This window comes from Piliocolobus tephrosceles, chromosome 18, assembly GCF_002776525.5.
Source record: "Piliocolobus tephrosceles isolate RC106 chromosome 18, ASM277652v3, whole genome shotgun sequence".
Classification (NCBI taxonomy): domain Eukaryota; kingdom Metazoa; phylum Chordata; class Mammalia; order Primates; family Cercopithecidae; genus Piliocolobus; species Piliocolobus tephrosceles.
In genome coordinates this window covers 73156430-73171067 of record NC_045451.1, presented here as the reverse complement: position 1 = coordinate 73171067, position 14638 = coordinate 73156430, and the positions used below count along the sequence as shown (strand labels likewise).

The following is a 14638-nucleotide window of genomic DNA, read 5'->3' as shown; positions in this document are numbered from 1 at the left end:
GCACTCCAGCTGAGCGACAGAGTGAGACTCTGTCTCAAAAAAAAAAAAAAAATCAGCCATCGTTTTCTCTTCTTCCCTTTTTTCTTTTTCTCTCACAAAGTCACAGATTTTGTAACAATCTAAATGTAAGAGCTAACTCTATAAAGCTCTTAGAAGAAAACAGGAAAATCTTCATGACACTGAATTTGACAACAATTTCACAGACATAAAAACAAAAGCACAGCTAGCAATATAAAAATAGATCACATTACATCATAATTTATTTCTGCACGTTAAAGGACAATATCAAAAAAGTAAAAGGCAACCTACAGAATGAGAGAAAAATTTACAATTCAGACAACTGGTAAGGAATTAATATCCAGATGACATAAAGAACTCTACAATTCAACAACAAAAAAACTCAATTAAAAAGTGGGCAAAGGCCTTAAATGAACATTTCTCCAAGGAAGACATCCATGAAAAGCACGTGAAAAGATGTTCAATACCACTAGTCATCAGGACAATGCAAATCAAAACCACGAGATACTACTTCATACTCATTAGGATAAGTATAATTTAAAAAGGGAAAAAAGTAAAGAGTGTTAAATAGGATGTGGAAAAATTGGAATCCTAGTGTTTTGCTGGTGGATGTAAACTGGTGCAGCTGCTATGAAAAACACTATGGCAGCTCCTCAAAACATTAAACACAGAATTACCATACGACCCAGCAATTTCACTCCTACATATATATCCAAACAAACTAAAAGCTAGGACTCGAACAGGTATTTGTACGCTGATGTTCACAGCAGCATTACACTCAAAAGCCAGAAGACAGAAACACCCAAGTGTCCATTGGAGGATGAGGGAATAAATAAAATGTGGTATATATAACAGAATATTTTTGGCCATAAGAAAGAATGAAATGTTGATATATGCTACGACATGAACAGACCTTGAAAACATCATGCTTAACAAAATAAGACAGACACAGACGGCCAAATATTATATGATTCCACTTATATGAGCTTACGCAGAGTGGGCAAATTCATAGAGACAGAAAGTAGAATGGTAGTTGCAATGAGTTGGAAGGCAGGAGGGAATTGAGGTTTGTTGTTTAATGGGCAGAGTTTTAGTTTTACAAGACGAAGAGTTCTGAAGATTGGCTGTACAATGTAAATGTACTTAACATTATTGAACTGTACACTTAAAAATGATTAGGATAGTGGCCAGGCGTGGTGGCTCACTCCTGTAATCCCAGCACTTTGGGAAGCCAAGGCAGGCAGATCACTTGAGGCCAGGAGTTTGAGACCGGCCTGACCAACATGGTGAAACTCCATCTCTACTAAAAATACAAAAATTAACCAGGTGGTGATGTGTACTTGTAATCCCAGCTACTCGGGAGGCTGAGACAGAATTGTTTGAACCTGGGAGGCAGAGGTTGCAGTAAGCTAAGATCGCGCCATTGCACTTCAGCCTGGGCGACAGAGTGAGACTCTGTCTCAAAAAAAAAAAAAGATTAAGATAGTAAATTTTATGTTATATGTATTTCACAAGTTAAAATTTAAATTAAAAATATATTTAACGTACAAAACAGAGATGCACAGAATAAAGCAAAACAGTAAGCATTATTTTAATCAATACTGGACAAGTGGGTCTAAGTTAGAAAAAATTAACCCACATGCAAAATTCAAATCACAGTTTATAAAACTATAATAACATTACTGAAAAAGGGGCATAATGAATAGGTATGAGTCCGAAATAACTACCAAGCTTCAGGCACAGGAGAAACGGGGTAATAGTAAGAAACAGAAAAAACTGAAACAATGAAAACCAACTATGCTTGAGCAAGGTAAAATATCCGTTTGCTTTTTCATTTAATGACTGGACAATGGGCTAAAGAACTTTCCAAATGACTAATCTAAATGCAAGTCATTGAATACTTAAATGTAAGAAAATGTATATAATTGTATGAAAGATACTTACAAACATATTGAAACATTATCAGTAGTGAGTTTTTTACTTTTTCTGTATTTTTCAGAAGTCAACAGTAACTGTTACTTTAAAAAAAAACTGATATATCAACACAAAAGATACCTTATTCCTTGTTTCATAGGAAATCTAAGAAAAATGCATAACTTACGCTGCTAAGATCTGGAACGATACCCTTCACATTTTCTATTTCTTTCTCAAGTCCCCAAGTACCAGAGGAAAATGGTAACATACCATCTATGTGCCTTCTACTACCTCCAGTACCTACAGAATTACCTGAAAAAATAAAGAAAAACGTTAAAGGAGCCACATCAAATCTGAGTAATCTAACATAATAACTGTTTCTTGCTAGTCAAATTATTTTATGTAAACCTAATACTTAGCACTCCTATGACAAATTTAGCCATTTTCATAGAGAGAAAATAAGCAACAGTAAGAGGCAATAATAAACATGATAAACTGCTACCATACAGAAAGAAATCCTATTTAATTATCGATGTCTCGATAGAATATAATGACTTGTAATATTCAATCCAAGAAATATATACTACGGTACTTCTAGTAACACTAATTTACTTAGCTATTATTAAAAGCTCTTTTGAAAAGTTTTAGACTGCCTAAAGACCTGAGGGAACTAGAAGAGTTAATATATGCTAAATCATACCAGGGAAATATTTTTTTTTTCCCCAAAAAAAAGGTAAAGCCGGTTGGGTCCAAGATGGCTGAGCAGGAACAGCTCCAGTCTACAGCTCCCAGCGTGAGCAATGCAGAAGACGGGTGATTTCTGCATTTCCAACTGAGGTACTGGGTTCATCTCACTGGGGCTTGTCAGACAGTGGGTGCAGGACAGTGGGTACAGCCCACCAAGTGTGAGCTGAAGCAGGGCGAGGCATCGCCTCACCCAGGAAGCTCAAGGGGTCAGGGAATTCCCTTTCCGAGCCAAGGGAAGCTGTGACAGACAGCACCTAGAAAATCGGGTCACTCCCACCCTAATACTGCGCTTTTCCAAGGGTCTTAGCAAACGGCACACCAGGAGATTATATCCCGCACCTGGCTCAGAGGGTCCCACGCCCACTGAGCCTTGCTCATTGCTAGCACAGCAGCCTGAGATCTAACTGCAAGGTGGCACTGAGGCTCAGGGAGGGGCGCCCGCCATTGCTGAGGTTTGAGTAGGTAAACACAGTGGCCGGGAAGCTCAAACTGGGTGGAGCCCACTGCAGCTCAAGGAGACCTGCCTGTCTCTGTACACTCTACCTCTGGGAACAGGACACAGCCGAACAAAAGGTAGCAGAAACCTCTGCAGACTTAACTGTTCCTGTCTGACAGCTTTGAAGAAAGCAGTGGTTCTCCCAGCACAGAGTTTGAGAACGGAGAACAGACTGCCTGCTCAAGTGGGTCCCTGACCCCCAAGTAGCCTAACTGGGAGGCACCCCCTGAGTAGGGGCAGACTGACACCTCACAGGGACGGGTACCCCTCTGAGACGAAGCTTCTAGAGAAGCTTCCAGCAACATTTGCTGTTCAGCAATATTCACGGTTCTGCAGCCTCCGCTGTGGATACCCAGGCAAACAGGGTCTGAAGTGGACCTCCAGCAAACTCCAACAGACCTGCAGCTGAGGGTCCTGACTGTCAGAAGGAAAACTAACAAACAGAAAGGACATCCACACCAAAACCCCATCTGTATGTCACCATCATCAAAGACCAGGGGTAGACAAAACCACAAAGATCAGGAAAAAACAGAGCAGAGAAGCTGTAAATTCTAAAAATCAGAGCGCCTTTCCCCCCGCCAAAGGAACGCAGCTCCTTGCCAGCAATGGAACAATGCTAGATGGAGAATAACTTTGACGAGTTGAGACAAGAAGGCTTCAGACGATCAAACTTCTCCGAGCTAAAGGAGGAAGTTCAAACCCATGGCAAAGAAGCTAAAAACCTTGCAAAAAGATTAGACGAATGGCTAACTAGAATAACCAGTGTAGATAAGTCCTTAAACGACCTGACGGAACTGAAAACCATGGCACGAGAACTATGTGACGCATGCACAAGCTTCAGTAGGCGATTCGATCAAGTGGAAGAAAGAGTATCGGTGAATGAAGATCAAATGAATGAAACGAAGCAAGAAGAGAAGTTTAGAGAAAAAAGAGTAAAAAGAAATGAACAAAGTCTCCAAGAAATATGGGACTATGTGAAAAGACCAAATCTACGTCTGATTGGTGTACATGAAACTGATGGGAAGAATGGAACCAAGTTGGAAAACATTCTTCAGGACATTATCCAGGAGAACTTCCCCAACCTAGCGAGGCAGGCCAACATTCAAATTCAGGAAATACACAGAATGCCACAAAGATACTCCTCAAGAAGAGCAACTCCAAGACACATAACTGTCAGATTCACCAAGACTGGAATGAAGGAAAAAATGTTAAGGGCAGCCAGAGAGAAAGGTTGGGTTACCCACAAAGGAAGGTCCATCAGACTAACAGTGGATCTCCCAGTAGAAACTCTACAAGCCGGAAGAGAATGGGGGCCAATATTCAACATTCTTAAAGAAAAGAATTTTCGCCGGGTGCGGTGGCTCAAGCCTGTAATCCCAGCACTTTGGGAGGCCGAGACGGGCGGATCATGAGGTCAGGAGATCGAGACCATCCTGGCTAACACGGTGAAACCCCGTCTCTACTAAAAAAATACAAAAAACTAGCCAGGCAATGTGGTGGGCGCCTGTAGTCCCAGCTACTCGGGAGGCTGAGGCAGGAGAATGGTGTGAACCCGGGAGGCGGAGCTTGCAGTGAGCTGAGATCCAGCCACTGCACTCCAGCCTGGGCGGCAGAGCCAGACTCCGTCTCAAAAACAAACAAACAAACAAACAAACAAAAAACTAGCCAGGTGAGAGGTGGCGGACGCCTGTAGTCCCAGCTACTCGGGAGACTGAGGCAGGAGAATGGCGTAAACCCAGGAGGCGGAGCTTGCAGTGAGCTGAGATTCGGCCACTGCACTCCAGTCTGGGCGACAGAGCGAGACTCCGTCTCAAAAAAAAGAAAACAAAAAAGAAAAAGAAAAGAATTTTGAACCCAGAATTTCATATCCAGCCAAACTAAGCTTCATAAGTGAAGGAGAAATAAAATCCTTTACAGACAAGCAAATGCTGACATTTTGTCACCGTCAGGCCTGCCCTACAAGAGCTCCTGAAGGAAGCACTAAACATGGAAAGGAACAACCGGTACCAGTCAACGCAAAAACATGCCAAATTGTAAAGACCATCGAGGCTAGGAAGAAACTGCATCAACTAATGAGCAAAATAACCAGCTAACATCAAAATGACGGGATCAAATACACACATAACAATATTAACCTTAAATGTAAATGGGCTAAATACTCCAATTAAAAGACACAGACTGGCAAACTAGATAGAGTCAAGACCCATCAGTTTGCTGTATTCAGGAGACCCATCTTACATGCAGAGACACACATAGGCTCAAAATAAAGGGATGGAAGAAGATCTACCAAGCAAATGGAAAACAAAAAAAGGCAGGGGTTGCAATCCTAGTCTCTGATAAAACAGACTTTAAACCATCAAAGATCAAAAGAGACAAAGAAGGCCATTACATAATGGTAAAGGGATCAATTCAACAAGAAGAGCTAACTATCATAAATATATATGCACCCAAAACAGGAGCACCCAGATTCATAAAGCAAGTCCTTAGAGACCGACAAAGAGACTTAGACTCCCACACAATAGTGATGGGAGACTTTAACACCCCATTGTCAATATTAGATCAACGAGACAGAAGGTTAACAAGGATATCGAGGACCTGAACTCAGCTCTGCAACAAGCAGACCCAATAGACATCTACAGAACTCTCCACCCCAAATCAACAGAACATACATTCTTCTCAGCACCACATCACTCTTATTCCAAAACTGATCACACAGTTGGAAGTAAAGCACTCCTCAGCAAATGTAAAAGAACAGAAATTATAACAAACTGTCTCTCAGACCACAATGCAATCAAACTAGAACTCAGGAATAAGAAACTCACTCAAAACCGCTCAACTACATGGAAACTGAACAACCTGCTCCTGAATGACTACTGGGTACGTAACGAAATTAAGGCAGAAATAAAGATGTTCTTTGAAACCAATGAGAACAAGGATACAACATACCAGAATCTCTGGGACACATTTAAAGAAGTGTGTAGAGGGAAATTTATAGCATTATAAATTTATAAATGCCCACAAGAGAAAACCTGAAAGATCTAAAAATGACACCCTAATATCACAATTAATAGAATTAGAAAAGCAAGAGCAAACACATTCAAAAGCTAGCAGAAGGCAAGAAATAACTAAGTTCAGAGCAGAACTGAAGGAGATAGAGATGCAAAAAACCCTTAAAAAAATCAATTAATCCAGGAGCTGGTTTTTTGAAAAGATCAACAAAATTGATACACCGCTAGCAAGACTAATAAGGAAGAAAAGAGAGAAGAATCAAATAGATGCAATAAAAAATGATAAAGGGGATATCACCATTGAACCCACAGAGATACAAACCACCATCAGAGAACACTATAAACACCTCTATGCAAATAAACTAGAAAATCTAGAAGAAATGGATAAATTCCTGGACACATACACTCTCCCAAGAATAATCCAGGAGGAAGTTGAATCCCTGAATAGACCAATAACAGGCTCTAAAATTGAGGCAATAATTAATAGCCTACCAACCAAAAACAGTACAGGACCAGAAGGATTCACAGTCAAATTCTACCAGAGGTACAAGGAAGAACTGGTACCATTCCTTCTGAAACTATTCCAATCAATAGAAAAACAGGGAATTCTCCCTAACTCATTTTATGAGGCCAACATCATTCTGATACCATAGCCTGGAAGAGACACAACAAAAAAAGAGAATTTTAGACCAATATCCCTGATAAACACTGATGCAAAAATCCTCAATAAAATACTGGCAGATTGAATCCAGCGGCACATCAAAAAGCGTATCCACCATGATCAAGTGGGCTTCATCCCTGGGATGCAAGGCTGGTTCAACATATGCAAATCAAGAAATGTAATCCAGCATATAAACAGAACCAAAGACAAAAACCACATGATAATAGATGCAGAAAAGGCCTTCGACAAAATTCAACAGCCCTTCATGCTAAAAACGCTCAATAAATTCAGCATTGATGGGACGTATCTCAAAACAATAAGAGCTATTTATGACAAACCCACAGCCAATATCATACTGAATGGGCAAAAACTGGAAGCATTCCCTTTGAAAACTGGCACAAGACAGGGATGCCCTCTCTCACCACTCCTATTCAACATAGTGTTGTAAGTTCTGGCCAGGGCAATCAGGCAAAAGAAAGAAATAAAGGGTATTCAATTAAGAAAAGAGGAAGTCAAATTGTCCTTGTTTGCAGATGACATGATTGTATGTTTAGAAAACCGCATTGTCTCAGCCTAAAATCTCCTTAAGCTGATAAGCAACTTCAGCAAAGTCTCAGGATACAAAATCAATGTGCAAAAATCTCAAGTATTCCTATACACCAATAACAGACAAACAGAGAGCCAAATCATGAGTGAACGCCCATTCACAATTGCTTCAAAGAGAATAAAATACCTAGGAATCCAACTTACAAGGGATATGAAGGACCTCTTCAAGGAGAACTATAAGCCACTGTTCCACAAAATAAAAGAGGACACAAACAAATGGAAGAACATACCATGCTCATGGATAGGAAGAAGCAATATCGTGAAAATGGCCATACTGCCCAAGGTAATTTACAGATTCAATGCCATCCCCATCAAGCTAACAATGAGTTTCTTCACAGAATGGAAAAAACTACTTTAAAGTTCATATGGAACCAAAAAAGAGCCCGCATTGCCAAGACAATCTTAAGCCAAAAGAACAAAGTTGGAGGCATCACACTACCTGACTTCAAACTATACTGCAAGGCTACAGTAACCAAAACAGCACGGTACTGGTACCAAAACAGACATATAGACCAATGGAACAGAACAGAGGCCTCAGAAATAAAACCACACATCTACAGTCATTTGATCTTTGACAAACCTGACAAAAACAAGAAATGGGGAAAGGATTCCCTATTTAATAAATGGTGCTAGGAAAACTAGTTAGCCATATGTAGAAAGCTGAAACTGGATCCCTTCCTTACACCTTACACAAAAATTAATTCAAGATGGATTAAAGACTTAAATGTTAGACCTAAAATCATAAAAACCCTAGAAGAAAACCTAGGCATACCAATCAGGACATAGGCATGGGCAAGGACTTCATGTCTAAAACACCAAAAGCAATGGCAACAAAAGTCAACATTCACAAATGGGATCTAATTAAACTAAAGAGCTTCTGCACAGCAAAAGAAACTACCATCAGAGTGAACAGGCAACCTACAGAATGGGAAAAAAATTTTATAATCTACTCATCTGACAAAGGACTAACATCCAGAATCTAAAAGAACTCAAACAAATTTACAAGAAAAAAACAACCCCATCAAAAAGTGTGCAAAGAATATGAACAGACACTTCTCAGAAGACGACATTTATGCAGCCAACAGACACATGAAAAAATGTTCATCATCACGGGCCATCAGAGAAATGCAAATCAAAACCACAATGAGATACCATCTCACACCAGTTAGAATGGCGATCATTAAAAAGTCAGGAAACAACAGGTGCTGGAGAGGATGTGAAGAAAGGGAAAACTTTTACACTGTTGGTGGGACTGTAAACTGGTTCAACCATTGTGGAAGACAGTGTGGCGACTTCTCAAGGATCTAGAACTAGAAATACCATTTGACCCAGTGATCCCATTACTGGGTATATACCCAAAGGATTATAAATCATGCTTCTATAAAGACACATACACACATATGTTTACTGTGGCACTATGAACAACAGCAAAGACTTGGAACCAAATGTCCATCAATGATAGACTGGATTAAGAAAATGTGGCACAGGTACACCATGGAAAACTATGCAGCCATAAAAAAAGGCTGAGTTCATTTACTTTGTAGGAACACGGATGAAGCTGGAAACCATCATTCTCAGCAAACTATCACAGGGACAAAAAACCAAACACCACATGTTCTCACTCATACATGGGAACTGAACAATGAGAACACTTGGACACAGGAAGGGGAATATCACACACCGGGGCCTGTCTTGGGTGGGGGATAGCATTAGGAGATATACCTAATGTAAATGACGAGTTAATGGGTGCAGCACACCAACATGGCACATGTATACATATGTAACAAACCTGCACGTTATACACATGTACCCTTGAACTTAAAGTATAATTAAAAAAAAAAGGTAAATTCAAAACTAGAACTTAACAAAAGAATCATATTTCTATACTTACTAGTCCCAGGTAGACAAAAAACTTGGCTTTCCTCAGACTCTTTGTGAGTTATTTCAGAACAGTGTGAGTCAAGGGAAATCAGAGAGCTGTTATTTTCTGATTGAAACTTGCAGTTTAAGCTATCGTTTTCATTTGCCTGTTGAAAAAATATCTTAGCTGTATTAATCTTTTAAATTAAAATGAAATATTTTGAGGGAGAAAACGTGGCTTTACTGAAGGATGTCAGAAAACAAATGTACAAGGAATTAGAAAAATCGCCATTGTCACCACGAGAGTAATCAGTATTTCCAAGAGTCAGCAAGGACACTGAAGCCAGCTAGTGAAGGGCTATCGGCGAATGAGATGATCAAAGGGCTGATATCTCATCCCACAGATGACTTATTAATAACAAACGGGAAAAGCTACCTTCACAAGGAGACATACAGCTGACATCGCCTTAGCCAAAATTATCAAAAACAGTTATCACCAATTGTGGGAGAGATAAATGTCTCCTGGTGTAGGGCAATGAGAAGTACACAACACTGCCTGGTTTACTATGAATCCACTCATGAGAAACTGTTTAATCTGTATTCTTGCCAAAAGGTTTAATCTAACCTAGTCAGGAGGGAAAACAGATTATGGTTATTTTTCCCTCCTGACTAGATTATGGTTCACTCTACAAAACAAAGGGCCTAGATTTTACAAAATAGATCACATCATGAAAGAACTACTCCAAATTAAAAGAGAATAAAGAGACAGGACAACCAAAGCCAAGGTTAATCTTTGATTAAATTGTAGACAAAAAATTGTAAGAATAAAGGACATTCTGGGAACAATTGGGTAAAATGTGAATATGGACTGTACAGTAATTTAAATTATTATATCAAAGTTAGGTAACAGAATTGTGGTTATGCAGGAAAATGTCCTTATCTACAAAAGATAAATGCTGAAGTATTCCGGTGAAATGTCATATTCTCTGCGACTTACTTTCAAATGATTCAGAAAAGAAAGTATTTATGGAGAGAGAAAGAAAACGCAGAAGTGGCAAACTGTAGCAACTGGTTAACTGGAGGGAGATGGTGTAGCTGTCCGCTGTGTTACTCTGTAATTTTCTGGAAGTGAGGGAAAGGTACCAGGAAGGAAGAAAGGGCAGGCACATCTCATCAATTCATACCTGGGAAACACAGAGTCCAGAGAAAACCAAAGGCTTACACTTCATGTGAACATCCAAGGAGACCAAGAGTAATTTTCTAAGTCAAATTTCTGAAAAACCAAAAAGACTGGAACACACCTGACTAAGATCATTTGTGGGTAACTTAAAACCTTTTTCTGGAGGTTCTGGTCCTTCTAGGTCTTCATATATCATTCCTGGAATTGCCAGTTGTTCAAAATAAGCCTCCAAATGATCATCATAAAACATTTCATCATCAATATCATCATCTATTGATAAAATCGAGAAAAAATAGAATATGCTTTAAAGTGGTGACTAAGCAATAATTTGTAATTAAAAAGGCTGATAAGACATAGATGAGTCAATGGACTAAGATTTTGGTGGTTTTTTTTGACATGAGAAAACTATTGTAACTTTAGTCAATTATAAATCATTATGAACATTTTAATACAAAATAAATATTTAACCTCTTTGAGAAGACAGGACAGAAACAGACCCTGGCATGTTATCAAAAGTTAGGATACAATAAATGTGGCATCACAAATCAATGAGAAGAGAGCAGACTTTTCAGAAAATGGTGTGGCAAATGGTTACCTCTATCAAAAAAGTATAGATGAGCCTATCACACGAGAAGTAAAAGGAAAAAAGGGAGGAAAGAGGGAGGAGGGAGGGAAGGAGAAAAGCAACTGCAGGCGTTTTCAACGCTGTAACTCCCAGCTCAGCAAGCACAAAATTAAACATGAACTCTCAATCAGTCCTGGTCTTCTAAGTTGGCAATGTCATTTTAGAGGTCAATTTTGCAATCATTAAGGGTCTCAACAACACTCATCACCTATGTCTTAGCAATTCTGTCTACAAGAATCTAGCATACTAAAGCACTCAAAGAGTGGATATATTCAGGTCAATAATTATTTATCCACTATTCCAAAATCCAAAAAAGTCTGAAAACTCCTTTGGTAGCAAAACCTGCTCTCCATGGATGTGATGCTCACTCAGCTCATCAGCCTGGCTTTCAAAGCCATGCATAATGTGGCCCCATTTCACACTTTCCTGGGCTTATTTACCAACGTGGCCTCCTATAGGTGCTGTAAACTTGCCACACAAAACCCCTGGCTATTCCCCAAAACACAACCCACGTGCTTACAGCAGGGCCTTTGCTGATGCTGTTCCTGCTTCCTGACATGTCCTCCTCCTCCCATATCTGAGGCCTGGCACAAGCTCCATCCTTTTTCTAGAAAGCTTCAGTACCTGCCTCAATCAGAGTTAATTTCTCACCTCCTATAATTCCCAGGCATATTTGGGGTCTGTTGGGTTTATGCAACCCAATCTGACAATTGGCTCTGCATCTCTTCTCTGCACCTAAGGTGTCTGAGAGCAGAGGCCAAATATTTCATGGTTCTGACTGGGCGTGGCGGCTCACACCTATAATTCCAGCACTTGGGGAGGCCAACGCAGGCAGATCACTTTAATTCAGGAGTTCCAGACCAACCTGGCCAACATGGTGAAATCCTGTCTCTACTAAAAATACAAAAATTAGCCAGACATGGTGGTGGGCACCTGTAATCCCAGCTACTCAGGAGGTTGAAGCAGGAGAATCACTTGAACCCGGGAGGCGGAGGTTGTGGTGAGCCAAGATCACACCACTGTACTCCAGCCCGGCTGACAGAGCGAGACCCCATCTCAAAACAAACAAACAAAAAAAAATTTCACGGTTCCCCCAATTTCTAAACACAGTGCTATATACCAAATGGCACCTCCAGGTGACTACTTTATACCATAACAATGTTAAACTGAGGATGAGTATAATCTTATCAGGATACATATACAGAAATAAATTCTTGAATTGCATCACTTAATAGAAGTGGCCATTTGAGTGCCGGCAGGTAGGAAGAAAAGGTAAGGACAAAAAACCCAACAAGTTGGCATCATAACTACTGCAACAAAGAAGAATAAAGCGGAGTGGCAAGGTGAAGAGCAGGGAAACACAGGTTACTTGCAGTACCAGAAGAATCTTCCAAGCTTGTCGGTAACCTAAGTTTCTCATTTTCTAATAAGCTAGTATGGCTTAGGTCACTGTTTTGAGTCTTGTCTTCAAACTGTTTTCCAGTATCGAGCACAACAATCTGTAAGAAACAAAACGGCAAGTAAGAGAAGCACATTCAGGGCTCTGAAGAGCACAGCACAAGCCTACAAAAAGGACCAAGTACATTCTCAACTTCCAGTGTGTTCAGTATTTGTAAATCACAGCTTAGGCAATAAAGGGCTAGCAATTGTACATGTCTTAGTAACTTTCCTTTCTCCCATGACACTTCCCTCACCTGACCTACCCAATAGAGCATCCTTAAAACTTAAGGCTTCTCTGAAACTGTGCACATGCTCAGAGAGGCTTGTAATATAGTAAGTACACAAATACATAACTGAACTTCAGCAACACAAGGCTTACAAGAAAGTGAAGATAACAACAAAGCTAGACCTGGCAGCCTGTATCTAAGGAACTCCCTGTACCATTACATTGGAATCATCAACTTCTCTGCTCCACAACCAGGGAACATGTAACCCTAAAGGGCACACAGCCATTTAATAAGCATACCCAAGGCTCAGAATGAAAATGTAATTATATGTAATATAATGTGATTATACGTCATATATATTACATAAATATATATGTAAATAACATCAGCATAGGAATTATATTATAAAATGCACACTAACTTTTAAGACAGAAACATGGAATCTTAATCCAGTTTTACATTTAGAGAGGACAGTGCTGAGCTATTCTCACCAATATTTAAGCACCAGGGGCATCAAAGACTACTATAATCAACTGTTATTTAAAATAGATGATCACTTAGAATATGGCAAATGTTAACAGCTGTGCAATGTAAGCTCTGTGCTTTGAAAGTTTTTATAATATAAAAATTGGGAAAACATCTATATGGGAAAGAACAATATGTAAAACGTCCCTGTCTTTTTGGTCACGTTGGCTACTGAGAATGCCGTGTACTCTGCCAGGCTTGGTCCCTGGAAAATGTCTCTATTCTGATAAAGTGGCACAGCGCCACAGGTGAGACGAGACCTACATGTGGTAGCAGCTCCCTTCAGTCTGCTTTCTAACACATTTATTTTCCCCATTCTCATTTCTTCCTCTTTTTAATCAAGCATCTCGTGTTTCTATACTTCTGTTGCTTTCCAGTTTTACTGTCCCTTATATTAGTAATTCCAAAAATTAATTTCAACTTCACGACACCTGCACTTCCTCTAAAAAGCATCTCTCACACTTGAAACTTACTAGGCGTCACATACAGGGTGAGCACACAGGGCAGGGTCAACAAACACTTTGTGTAAGGGCCAGATAATAAATACTTCAGGCTTTATGAGCTGTACAATCTCTGTCACAACTTCTCAACTCTGCTACTGTGGCACAAATAACAGCCATAAACAAAACATACACAAATGGGCACTGCCGTATTCCAGTAAAACTTCACAAAAACAGCCAGCAGACTGGCTGCAAGTCATAAACTATGGTTTGCCAATCACTGGTACAGGGAAATGACTGTTACTTTAGACCCTTTTGCGATCATTCTATAAACTTCACAACTCTCACAAAAGTAAAACAAAAGTGTACCTCTTTTTTATCAGTTTTAACAGTGTTTAGTCTATATTTTGTAAGCAAGTCTCATAAGTTCATGACTGCATGCCTGAAATGCAGGTTTGGTGGTAATGTTAGGCATGAACTGCTTATCCTCTCAGCATCTCTCCGCTGAAGAGACCATCCTTTATACTTCACGTGGTCCAGTGGGGCTGTCACTCGCATTCCTCCATCTGTGCATGTGTACACACTCATGCACAAGCACACACACAGAACTGGACATTAGATCCAGGCTCATCCCAACCCACCCCCTGGCACAGTGATATGCAGAGGGGAGGACATGTGAGCCAAGTGAGCTCGTTAGATCTGTCTTTTTCCTCTTTTCTGACCACAAGTGTTAAGAGTACAGGCTTGTGTTGCCAACAAATGACACAGATTGCCTATCATTTAACAAATTATTAAGTGACAACTAAGGGCCAAGAGCCATGAGACACTCAGGCACTCAGGATACAATGAAACACACGCACACACGTGCGCGCACACACACACACACACACA

General features: G+C 40.0%; 1 protein-coding gene across 6 annotated transcripts in view; it reads right to left on the bottom strand.

Moving 5' to 3' along the window:
* The window catches only part of CEP192 (centrosomal protein 192), a 142860-nt gene that overhangs the window by 106070 nt on the left and 22152 nt on the right, over nucleotides 1-14638 (bottom strand). For all 6 annotated transcript variants that reach the window (XM_023228357.1, XM_023228356.1, XM_023228353.1 and 3 more), the window contains 4 exons: nucleotides 12494-12614; nucleotides 10612-10760; nucleotides 9342-9477; nucleotides 2120-2244 (listed from right to left, as the gene is read on the bottom strand). In XM_023228357.1, the coding sequence (XP_023084125.1) occupies nucleotides 2120-2244; nucleotides 9342-9477; nucleotides 10612-10760; nucleotides 12494-12614 (531 nt within the window). The remainder of the gene's footprint in view (nucleotides 1-2119; nucleotides 2245-9341; nucleotides 9478-10611; nucleotides 10761-12493; nucleotides 12615-14638) is intronic.